This window comes from Archocentrus centrarchus, chromosome 21, assembly GCF_007364275.1.
Source record: "Archocentrus centrarchus isolate MPI-CPG fArcCen1 chromosome 21, fArcCen1, whole genome shotgun sequence".
In the NCBI taxonomy this organism is placed as follows: Eukaryota; Metazoa; Chordata; class Actinopteri; order Cichliformes; family Cichlidae; genus Archocentrus; species Archocentrus centrarchus.
The window spans coordinates 32,658,662-32,671,069 of NC_044366.1; the positions used below are offsets into that span (position 1 = coordinate 32,658,662).

Sequence of the window (12,408 nt, forward strand, 5' to 3'; positions counted from 1 at the left end):
TAGGAGTGACAGATGAGTTTGAAGTGGGGGTGGGATTACATCAGGGTTCGATTTCTTTAGTCATCTCCCTATGAAGGATAAGGTCTTTATGAAACTGAGTTCTGTAGTGTTGCTGTAGTCCTTTATTGCCTCGTAAACCTCCCAGTGGATGGAAAGTGATGTGGTGATTGGATCTGTGAGAGATGTTTGCCATCGGGGAATTGTGTTGCTGTTTTTGTTTCCTCCTTGTTGCCACGCAGTTCTCACATTATTCATCTCCAGTCAGAGCTGTAGCGTTAGCTCGCTGATAAATATATTTTCTGTTTGTTGACAATATAATTTGTGGTGATGTCTTTTGATCATTAGCGCTATCGCTCCCTTGCACGCACACAAAGGTTGCCATGGAGTTTTGCGTACTGTGCTCTGGAGGTTGCCATGGCACCAGTGTTTACCGGTGTGTTGTTGGCACGGTGGTCTCTACCTCCTTCAGAATAAAATAGTTCAAGTTTTTGGCTGTTGAAGACAGCGCTGGATGTTTACTGACTCCTAAAATGGATCATAATCACTGACGTCTGAAGAGAGGAGGATGACAGAAAGTGAGAAAGGCGTGTGTCAGGGATATGATCTATAAACATCCCTGAAGTGTCTGTGAGCACCAAGCAGATCACCACAGACGAATCAAAGGGGGGAAGAAGCACTGTGCTGAGCTACAGCTGCACATAAGAAGGAAAATACAACTTTTCTGTAGTGCTGTTTTTTATCCTAACATCTTACCATTAGTCTCCCTCTTAAAGCAGTACACACATTAAAATTCCTGCCTCTGTGGTGCACATTAAAGGAAAAAGGAGTCTGCAGCAGGGACACACAGACAGGCTACTCCTCAGAATCCATTTTAGCATCATTTTAGATAATAGCATCAAAAGATTTCCTCCCTGTTTGGTGCGAGTTCCCTGATACTGTAATAGTTTCTTCTGTTTGCTCTTCATCCTGCTTTATAAAACAATCAGATACTAAAAATACTTCCCAGTCTAACAAACTGAGTGCAAAATAAGTTTGGTGTAAGAAGACTGTGAAATGTTCAGTTCTGCTGATAAAAGGCAGCTTGTTGAACCTGGTCTCCGGTGTGATGTGATGAAATGCCTTCATCGCGGGCAAACGCATCCTTCTTGAAGCCAAGTAGGTTTCCTAGGAGACGAGAAAAGAGAGAATAAATGGAGAAAGGGGGGAAAAGGCAGCTGAACGGCCGCCACAGAGGTGATGCCAGTAACAACTGATATTCTGCCCATTGTGTTGGCACTTTGACTTCTTTTATATTTTCTCCTCAAAAGCTGTTAACAGCAAATCCCCCCAAAGTCAACGAGGGTTCAAACCTGCGGTCTCATTCTGTGTGCCAGACATGCATCCAATCAACACCCGCCATACCTGCCAAACCCTCCAGCTCTGCAAAGCATTTCTTTGTATACACTTCATATTCATGGACATAAACACACTAAAGGCAAAAGGGAATGAGAAGAACCAGGATAAGGTATGTAATAAAACACAAACTTAAGGAGCTCATTTATTTACTTACTTTAGAGATCGACTGTTTACATATCTGATTATTGTTCCTTCAAAGTAGACAGGACTGGGGTAGTAAAATTACCTATAACTCTGTAAATGCTGCTATAAACCTGTTTTTTTGCTTTGTTTTGTTTTATTTTGTTTTTTTACCAGCAGGTAATTCAGTTAAAAATAATAAGTGCGCCCCACCCGATGACCACTCGATTATTTTATTTTTTTTCTTTTTAATTTGCTTTAGTTTTGATCCCTCATGATTTAAGTACAGGAGAAAGGATGAAAAGCACATTTTAATTCTGTTCGCCAATTTTACATCTACAAGTCAAAATTTTGCTTTGGTTCAGCAGATTTTTCTATAACCCCCTTTTGCGTATCAGTATTATGGGATAGCGATATCATAGTTTGTTTGACAGTATGATGTAGATATAATCAGTGATGCCCTGAATGTTTTATCTGTCCCACATACTGATAGAATTCTTGAAAATGTACCCAAAATGTAGTTTCCAGGCTGTAACTTGTTTGGAGGTAAAATGTTCGATGGCTATATTAAATATCCTAAAGTTATTTTAGAAGAGGAAAAAAATCAGCTGAATCTGAGGAGGTCAGGTGGAAACTGGTTTTCAGGCTGACCCATACAAGTCTGAGGACTGACTCACTTTTGGAGCCAGGCTCAAGTGGCCATTAAAGGAACTGCAGTTTTTGGCACTGCCCTTTGTTAAATGTTGAGCTGCTGCAGCTGGAGAAAAGCAAAGCGGTGCTAACGGAGGCTTTACTCCTCAGCAGCTGAACACAAAGATGCTGGAGCATCAACTGTAAAACAGTGGAGCAGTGCACTCCTTTAATAACCTAATGAGTATGTGACTGATTCATAATTACTGGGCTGACAGACTTGGGTTTAGTAGGTGTTTTACAAGATGATACAGGCCAGCAAGAACATGAAATATATCAGTCTACACTGAGAAATACTCATCCAATTAGGAAAAATATTCTGTAAATGTATAAAGCACAGTGGCACAGTGGTTAGCACTGTTGCCTCACAGCAAGAAGGTCCTGGGTTTGAATCCCCTTGTGTGAATGGTTGGCGGTGTAAGCCCTGCGACAGGCCGGTGACCTAATAATTTCATAAATATTTGTTTTGTTTTTAAAGTGACTTATTAATACTAAACTCTGATGCCGTCTCTGGACGTGTCAGCATCTTTCTCTTTTTTGGTGGCACTCCATGTCTCCCCACAAACTATAAATCCTGATTGTGTTTAGTGTTCACGTGCGCGCGCACACACACACACACACACACACTCACACCAAACCAAAGTACTGAGAGTGAACAGAGGAGGTTGTGGTTTGTGGAGGGGGGGCTGATGGGTGTCGAGCAAACAGAGAGCCTCGGCCTCTCCAGGTTTCGATCTCACTCACCTTTCTCATCAGAGCCGCTATGAGAACAAACAGACTTCTGTTCTGCTCCTGTCTGCAGATACACAAACCTGCTGCTGCACGAACACCTGAAAACACATTGGCCTCTTTTTATGCATGGAGCCTTAACCCCCCCCCCCCCCCCCCCCCCCCAAGTTACATTTTAATCACTTTTAAAACCAAAATAAAATGTGAACTACAAAAAAATGACTGAATAACTACATGTGCACATAAATAAATGTGATGTGTGGTTTTCAGCTGTACTGGACGCTCCCAGGTCATCACTGCTGCCTCCAGAGGACTCGTTTCAGTTTACAGGCCAGGGGTGATAAAGAGGGAAAATGGAAAGAAGACACCAGCGAGATTCTTCATCTTTTTAGAAAGGACGCTTATATTCCTAAAAAGTTTGCTTCTACAAATCTGCCCTTAATCCCGAGATTTGAACTGACTGACTTCTTTCATTTTTAGCTCCTCACACGGCTTTAAAATGAAAACAATAACTAGGCATCAAAAATTATTTGTTTATAAGAAAAGGCCAAAGATGTTAAACTGATATACATAAAGAAGGACTTGCCATGGCTTCAGAGCCTGCTTCAGTGAATATGAAGAAGCTGGTCTCTGAGCTCACCAGGATCATCAACATCTGTGTAGCTTTGGGGAATTATTTTTATAACACTCAAATCCTTACAAATGTACTACGTGTAGTAGCTGATCTTAAAAAATAACGGCAAAATGACGTCTATGTTACATGTACGTGATTGTGTGTACAAGTCAGTGTCGCTAGGAGTGTTATAATAACTGTTTAATAAATCCTTTATTTTCAGAGAATCAAAAATGGACGAGGATTTAGCTTCCAGTTGTTTAGCCTTGAGCACATTATCAATTAGTGTTACAGGCCCTGGTGAGTCCTACGTTAAGGCAGTTATATGAAAAGGATTCCTCCTCAGGGGAGCAACAGTGAGTGCAGTAAACCAGCTGCAAAGATTTTAGTATTTCATGCAGGCCTTTTTTTAATTGATGGTGGCACTCGAGGAAAAAAAATCATGAGGTCGCCATAATAATTAGATTTTACCCTCTGTGGTTTATAGACATTGAAATGGGAACTTATTCTGAACCAAGCTGAGGATTAAAGCCGCATTCATTCAAAAGGGCCACACATTTTTAATATATTAGGACCTTACAAAAGCAAAACAACACAAACTTCCAGCAAATATCCCTCACACAGCGTATACACAACAAAGAGCAAAAAGAAGTGAACAACCCGTCTGTTACACAGGACTCCAGAGCTAACAAGCTGGGCTTCAGGTGATAGAAATGACCCATTTCTAATATTTTAACAATTAACCGATCGATCGATTAATAAAGAAGTTGTTGCCCATTTTATCAAGCTGGTGTTCCAGCCTTGCATTTAAGCTGACTGGATTCATGTGCACAAAGTCAGGTTTCAGATGGAGTTAGACTTCATGTTATAACCAAACAAAGAAATTCACTTTGTCTCTGCTGCAGACGGCTGGTTGCTCCTTAGGTTTATAAACTGTCTTTTCCTCAGTTTAAGAAGTTGAGACACATTTCAAATGAGTCAGGATGTTGCCAAAAGCCTCCAAAAGCAGACAGGCTCATATAGCAGGAAAAAACTAAACACTAACTCCTCTTTTTCAGGACTCAATTTTTAGAGACAGAAGGGAGAAAAAAATCCATTAAAGTTCAGTGAGAGCCTCGTGCTGAGTGGTTCACTCAGACGTTGACCTTTTCTTGGTGCTCTTGATAGCTGCCACAGCGAAAATGACAGCACAATGATAAGAAATGACTCGAATTACACCGAGCTCCTCTTCAGCTGGCAACAACGCCAAAGCTTCTGTCACAGTCTCAGCTGACGTTTGGCCGCTGCTGTTGACAGAAGGAGCCGTCGCGCTTTATGAAAAAGCAAAGAAACCCACAGTCAGCAGAGTCAGAGTTGGCTGCTCTCAGTCTTTGACTTCTTTGTTGACATTCAGCTGGGAAGACAATTATGGAAAATGTTTCTAAAGACTCAAAGAAAACCCACCAACTGTCACGTCTATCAAGAACCAATTAGTCCCAACTAAGTTGTCCTGTTGTATTAGAAAATGGGCATTTGATGCAGTCTGAATAGCACTGAGTATTTAAAATACCCTAAAGTATTTGGACAAACACTGCTTTGTGTTTATGGTCATTTTTCTCCCCTTTTAACTATTTTATGACTGATTTCCACAGCAGAGATGGACACGCTCAGCAGCAATACTCAGGCAGGTGAGTATCCCCCACAAAATTACACCCCCACCACCATCAGTCTGAACTGTGGATGAGAGGCAGGATGGAGCAACGCTTTCATGTTGTTTAAATTCTAAATTCTGGACTAAAATGACTGAGTGAGTCATTTATGATCCCTTTATGTTTTACACAGAACTCCTTTTTTTAATTGTGTTAATTATAGATTTATGACATGTTGCAACATCTATGAATTACGGTTTTCAATCATTTTAATGCAAAAAGGGGTTTTCACACTTCCACCAGATCTTTATATACTTCCATACTTCATATTACCTGAAACTGAACCTGCCTCTGAACACTACCAATCCTTCATTCACAAACAGCAGGTCTGTTTATGACTGCATGTACTTTGACTTCATGTGTCTGAATCCGTTTCTAACTCTGTGATTTACTGTAAAACGCTAGAATTTAGAGAATAGAAGTAGAAAATTACAATAAAAGCAAAGCCTGTATGTTTCAAGGACATAAATGATCCCACGCTGGCAACACCAAACGATCAAATCCATTGAGACTTTCTCTGTGAGGGGAAAGGTGCAGCTCTCATAAACCCATATATTATTCACAATAGAACATACAAAACATATCATATATAAACCCTTTTAAGAATATTAGCTCGTTGAAAGCTTATTAGCTAATTTTGAATTTGATGGCTGCAACATGTCTCAAAGAGTTGGGTCAGGGCCGTGTTTACAGCTGTGTAGCACAACGTCTTCTTTTACCGACAGTCGGTAAACATCTGGGAACCGAGGGGACCGGTCCTTTGGGAAAGAAATGTCGTCCCATTCTTGTCTGATATAGGATTCCAGCTGCTTAACAGTCCTGGCTCTTCTTTGTTGTATTTTTTGTTTCATGATTTCAGATATTTTCAGCTGGTGAAAGGTCTGGACCGCAGGCAGCACCCAGACCCTTCTTCAGCCATGCTGTTGTAATAGAGGCAGTATGTGGTTTAACATTGTCTTACTGAAAAAGATGTGGTCTGAATGGGCGCATATGTTGCTCTAAGACTTGTATATACCTTTCACCTTTCTATAGGTACTTTAGAATCAGCAGCTTATCATCAGAGATGCAGGCTTTTGAAATGAGAGCTGATAACAAACCACGAGCTCCCTTTCCTCTGTGGTCCAAAGAGTGCGGCGTTCCTGGTTTTCAAAAAGAACTTTAAACGTCCATTTGTCTGACTGCAGAATACTTTTCCATGTAGTCTCAGTCCATTTTAAATGAGCTTTGGCTCGGAGAAGACAGCAGTCTTCCTGGATCATGTTCACATACAGCTTCTTCTTTGCATGATGGAGCTTTAGCCTGCGTTTGTGGATGGCACGGTGAGCTGAATTCACAGACACTGATTTCTGGAAGTGTTCCTGAGCACATGCACTGATTTCCATGCCTGTTTTTAATGCAGTGCTGCCTGAGGACCTGAAGATCACAGGCATCCAATATTGAATGATTGATTGGTGAACATCTGCCTATTTTTACCTCTGAGAAACTCTGCCTCTCTAAGAAACTCTATTTATGCCCAATCATGTTTCTGACCTGTTGCCAATTAACCAAATTAGTTGCAAAATTTCCCCCCAATCTACCACTTACATTTCCATCCTTTTGTTGCCCACATCCCAACTTGAGATCAAATTTAAAATGAGCTGAAATGTTTCAGTTTAAACATTTGCTATGTTTTCTATGTTCTACTGTGAATAAAATATGAGTTTATGAGATATCACTGCATTCTGTTTTTGTTTCCATTTCACTCAGCATCCCAATTTTTTGGGATTGTGACCATTAAAAGTTAGACGGGGGGAAAAAAAAAGGGATTTCTGATTTGAGGCCGCGGATGGCTTTCCTGCATTTCTAGAGAACTCTGATTTCCTGCATCATGCGCCACATCACAATGGATCCAAATTTAGAAGCAGCATTTATGGAAATGGAAACATCATTCAGAGAGCATGAGCAGAAAGAGAGGCGGGGACGTAAAGAATCAAACCCCTGTAATAATGTACAGCGTGTGCACAAATGAGCAGATTATCAGTTTTAACGTGTCCTTTCTGGTTTGTACCTGTGTATGACGTGAGACCTGCAGGCATTCACCAGGCTTAGACTGTAATCCACTTATTCATATAAAGCATCGCTTGCACGTTGAATGTTTAAGACATTTCTTTGGAAGCCAAAGCTTTAAGCTCAATGCAGTGATTAAAAATGTAAAATCCCACCGAACAAACATCCCGGACACGTTGGACACGACAATGAAAAAGTCAACATGTCGAGTGCGTCGTCTCTTTGTACAGATTATCCTTGGATTTTGAAGCTAAGTACGGTGCTGTGTGCTGTTCTGTAAGCCCCGTCACCCTGGGGGAGCTCATTACTGGCACTCCAGGCAAGGATTTGAAGCCTGTCAGCCCATACTCTGCTGTAATTAATTCTACTCCTTTTGGCTCTTTTTTCTCCTCCATTAATCTGTGTATTTAATTAATGTCTGCTTGCTTTTACGGGGCAGAGAGTGAGAGGCAGAAAAAGGGACAGAGAGAGGACTGGAGAGAGAGAATGAGCCACAAAGTTACAGACCTTTTTTTTTTTTTATGTGGAAATCCTCTCAATTATCTGAGTAAAGGAGCAGAGACACTCATTTTTACTCAATTAAGATCTGGTGGCTCTGGGCTCACATGACCTATAATTAGCTGTCTCAATTTTCTTATTCTCTCAACATAACACAGACAGTGTGCTACTATCATTTGACAAGTGACTAGTGACACATGACTTGTAGACAGAGTTGATTTCAAGGAAGGTGTGGTTATATCTTACATTAGTCAGAGACTAAATGAAGGAGCTGCAATCAGTTTGATTGCATCTTTCTTTAAATTGACAGAAAATGTTTCTGGAGATTTCTGAGTTCATTGTACTGCTGCCATCATGCGTGACATCATCAATGAAGATTAATGAGCCCGTCCCAGAAGAAGCTATGCAAGCCCAGGCTGTGACATTGCCTCCACCCTGTTTCACAGTTGAGCTCGTTTGTTTGCTAATTAGTGGTTTGCATCTTCTGGTGAATCCTCTGTACTTCTGTTCATGAAGTCTTCTGTGAACAGTAGATTGTGATCCCTTCACTCCTGCCCTCTGGAGGCTGTTGCTGATGTCACAAACAGCTGTTTTAGGGTCTTTCTTTACAGCATTTACAATGTTTCTGTCATCAGCTGCTGTTGTTTTCTTTGGTCTACCTGTTCCACATCTGTTACTTAGAAGAAGAAGACTTTCTTCTTCAGGACCTTCCAAACAGTTGTACCAGCTTTGGCCAATGTTTGCTCAATGACTGATTTTCCATCTTCTCTCAGCTTCACAGCTGCTTGTGTTTCACCCACAGACAGCTCTCTGGTTTCATGTTGGTCACTCCTCTAATTATAAATGCAGTCTGCACAGGCAAAACCCAAATCTGAACCTGAGTGTAGACATTCAGCACTATTTATTGTTTGAATAATCAATGTAACAGGACACACATGGGCAAAAACACACACACACACACACCTGTCACATGTTCCAATACTCCAGGAAAAATGGGTGAGCCCATACAAAAAGTGCTGTCCTCTGAACTGTGTATCCAGAACTAAATACCTGCCCTCTGCCTGCTGTTGCTTGTTTGTCTGTGTCTTGCAGGTTCCTGGTGGGCGGAGCACCTGGCCAGTCTCCCTGAAGCACTTCAGAGCTGACTGTCTCTTCTCTGGAGAAGGTTTTTTCTTTCCTTACCTCCCTTCAACCAGCACCATGTTTTTCTGCTTGTTAGGGTTTATACTGGGTTACCTTATTGTTTGTGACAAAATAAACTGGTGTTCTGGAATTTAACTGGTGTCTCTCCCATCACTTGCCATGGCCCTTGAGCCAGACTATGACACTGGTAATAAAAGCTGAGATGTTGATCTTTTGTTTCATATTCATCTTTTAATGTTGAACCAAAATGTTTTCTTTGTGCAGCAGAAATAAAGGGACTGACCTCACTGTTAATACTTTTGGAGAGGTGTGTATATCTATGAATCGATACAGATGAATGGACAGTATGATGAGCGCAGCTTGACAATAATTAGACAGGCTGGTGGAGATAATCCACACGTTTTTATGCTGCTGGATCCATTCTCCAATTTTGCTAGTTTCTCTTGGCCGTGCTATCTATACCCAGAAACTGCCCGGAACGCTCTCTCCTGTTTCCCATCCACCTTCCACTGCGCACTTTCTCAGCCGGTGCATTTTTTCCACAAACAGAGTGTTGATAACACCTGAAACATGACGGCCTGTCGCCCTGCTTCAGATAAGAAGTCTCCTGACTGTGGTACTTTGTCTGAAGGGGGTGTTTGCATAGCCAGCAGCGAGTGAATTCTCACAAATGGTGTGTACAAATATTTACATTTTATTTAGAGTCTTTTCCACAAAAGTATGCAGTCACAAAAATGATTTCAAACTCAACACTGGCTGTGTTACTAGCACATTATACAGTATGCAGCACTGGGACAAAAGCTAGGGATGCTTTGATAGACAGTGTCATAGACAGTGGTCTCAACATTGTACATGGTCATTTGTGTAGAGCTCTATTCATTTTTGGCAAGCGTTGTATTAAAAAAAATGAGATTTTACATAACATACATAACACAAACTGAAGACAAGAGAGTTCAGAAGTAAGAGGTGAGAGTCTGGTTGCTATGTGGAGGTTAGGGTTCAAGGTGATTGTTAATCAATCAACAAGCCTAAGTCTCAGTCAGTGTACTTTGTTTAGTTTATTTTGATCTCAGCCAGTTCAGTTTAAGGTCACACTCACACACGACACAGAGTATCGCGCCCTCGACCGTCCCCCCCCTCCAACTCCCCACTTTGTGCTTTTGGGGCTAAATATGCTTCACTTTTTTCTCCCCATATTTGACTCCACTGCTCTTCTTTGTCCTGAAATAAAAAGAGCATCTCAACCCCCTCGCAGGCACGCACACTTCATCATGATACTACCGTGCAGACCCAAAGCACTCTCGCAAAGCACAATGCAGTTCAGAATTAAATTTACTTTGTGTCTTGCTTGGAGTCATTTTGGGTCACAGTGACAAAGTGTCCTCTCAAAAATGAAGCAGTTATTTAAGGTGAACCCAACAATCCCTCTGAGCCAAAAGCTCAGGCTTCACACTAAATACTCTGTTTGAGTCGTTGCTTTTCTACTTTTGGCTCTTTATGATGTCAGTATGAAGCAACGTTCCTAATATGGTTATCTCAGGCTCAGATCTCTGACTGTGAGCATAGAATACCACCTGGTATTCAAACCTTCTTCATGAGGGGCAGCCAATCAGAAGAAAGCTGACTTAAAGAGGGAAATGGAGAGAGGAGGAACTGAGGGGGCTGCACTAAGGCCATGTATGAAACAAAGGATTATTTTGAACTCAGCACTACACTGACAATGAGTTGAGGTCTACTTTAAAAACAAGTTTTCAGTTGTGCAAATGGAGGCAGCAGGAATGCTTTGATTTCTGTGTTTAGGGACAGTTAAGAAGCGCATCACATGCATCCTGTCAAAGTCCCTCTAAAAGCAAGTTGGCAACTTACTTGAAATGCCTCCAGGCACTTATTCGGGCAATTATTACTGACAGAAGAGGATGTTAGGTACAGGGTGTGATGGAGGCAAATGAGCAGCTGTGGTGACCCAGAAAAAGGAGCAGCCGATTTTGAAGACTCTGCCCAAGTAAAGTTTGAGCTGGACTCCTGGGGGTTGAACACACTCAGGCACAAAGCCGCCCACTGGGAGTATATTCTCAGTCAAACGTGGACGAGATAGTTTGGGGAAACTGCAGCCACTGATTCCACTCCAAAACAAAGCGAGAAAGAGGAGTTTGAGCTGAGACTGATTTATCCACTGATGCTTACAAGGTCAAGCTTCACACATTAAGTCTGAAAACAAAGGCATTTTCAGGCTTCTTGTTTTTGCCGACCATCAGTCCAAACTCAAAGATAATCAACTCATAATGATATAAAACTGAGACGAGGGTTTTAAATTCCACTGAAACTAAATAATCAGTGTAAATCTATTATTTTCTACAAAAACACCAGGCGTTTCAGTGTAAAGCTTAATTAAATCTGAGTGTGCAATATTAATAGATGATTCTGTTGTCTTCCAGATCTTAGAAAATAGAGAAGGACACCAAAATATTTGGATCTCTGAAATGTGAAGGACCACAGTGAGAGAGAACCTGAACAAGGACTAAAAATGTTTCTCCTTGATGTATAAATAAATAGAACCGATCTGACATGTGAGGCTACAGGATACAATATCTAAAAATGTCTTTTCTTAATAAAAAATGTCTTTCTTGGCATTCAATCCACAGTTCTTAACCAAATGGTTCAAAGTGTTGCTTTAAAAAACTGCTGTGCCATAATAAGTGTACAAAAATACATAACTGTGCAAGACGGAAGCTATTAAAAGAGTCTCTGTGAATACTGCGAGCTCCTTACAGCACTGTGTTGTTTGGTGGGGACGTGGGGCCAGTCTGGTGACGCTGCTCTGAGCACAAAGAGCTGAAGGCAACGCTGCTGGATCAACAACATAAGACAGCAGTAGTGGCATTCAGAGTAAGCAAACAGCTGATATGCAGCATTTAAAACGGTGTAACTTCATTAAAAGAGCAAGGTGCGCTGGTGTGGGGCAACGCTGGGATTCAGATGGCGTAGTCATCCTGAGCAGCAGGGCTGAAGGCGGAGCTCCGCAGGACATCCAAGCAGTTGACCAGGATGAGCGTGCCGGTCAGGTGCTTCCAGCGTTTGGTGATGGGGTTCTTCATCTTGTCCAGGCCCATGTGAAGCTCCTGGATCACGTCCCTGTAGCTGTCGCCAATCTGGGCCGCCCACGTGACCAGGAAGTCATACGCCGGCTTCCACATGGCCTGCAGACAGGCAGAGAAACAAAGGTCCCGTGATCCGCTGGGACACTGACGTGTCTGAAAAGTGTCACCTACTGACAGCACGATAACGATGCACTCTGTTTTTTTTAACTGCATGTTATTAAGTTAACATCGCCCTTCATGCTGACAGGGCACTGACTTAGCTTGTTTTGTCTTCTAGCGTCTAAATAATGCTAACAAAGTAAAAAGAAATGTGATTTTCACAGAAGGGAGAGGTTTTTTTTTTTTAAAGTGAATAATTAATGAATAATTCATATTTCTCATAATGCTA

The 12,408-nt window shown here is 41.6% G+C and overlaps 1 protein-coding gene across 1 annotated transcript in view; it reads right to left on the reverse strand.

The window, feature by feature from the left end:
• Positions 1–9,596: 9,596 nt before the first annotated feature.
• Positions 9,597–12,408, reverse strand: part of LOC115801212 (SH3 domain-binding protein 4) — a 40,699-nt gene continuing 37,887 nt past the window's right edge. The window contains exon 5 of the mRNA XM_030758969.1: positions 9,597–12,119. Within this exon, the coding sequence (XP_030614829.1) occupies positions 11,895–12,119 (225 nt within the window). The 3' untranslated portion in view covers positions 9,597–11,894. The remainder of the gene's footprint in view (positions 12,120–12,408) is intronic.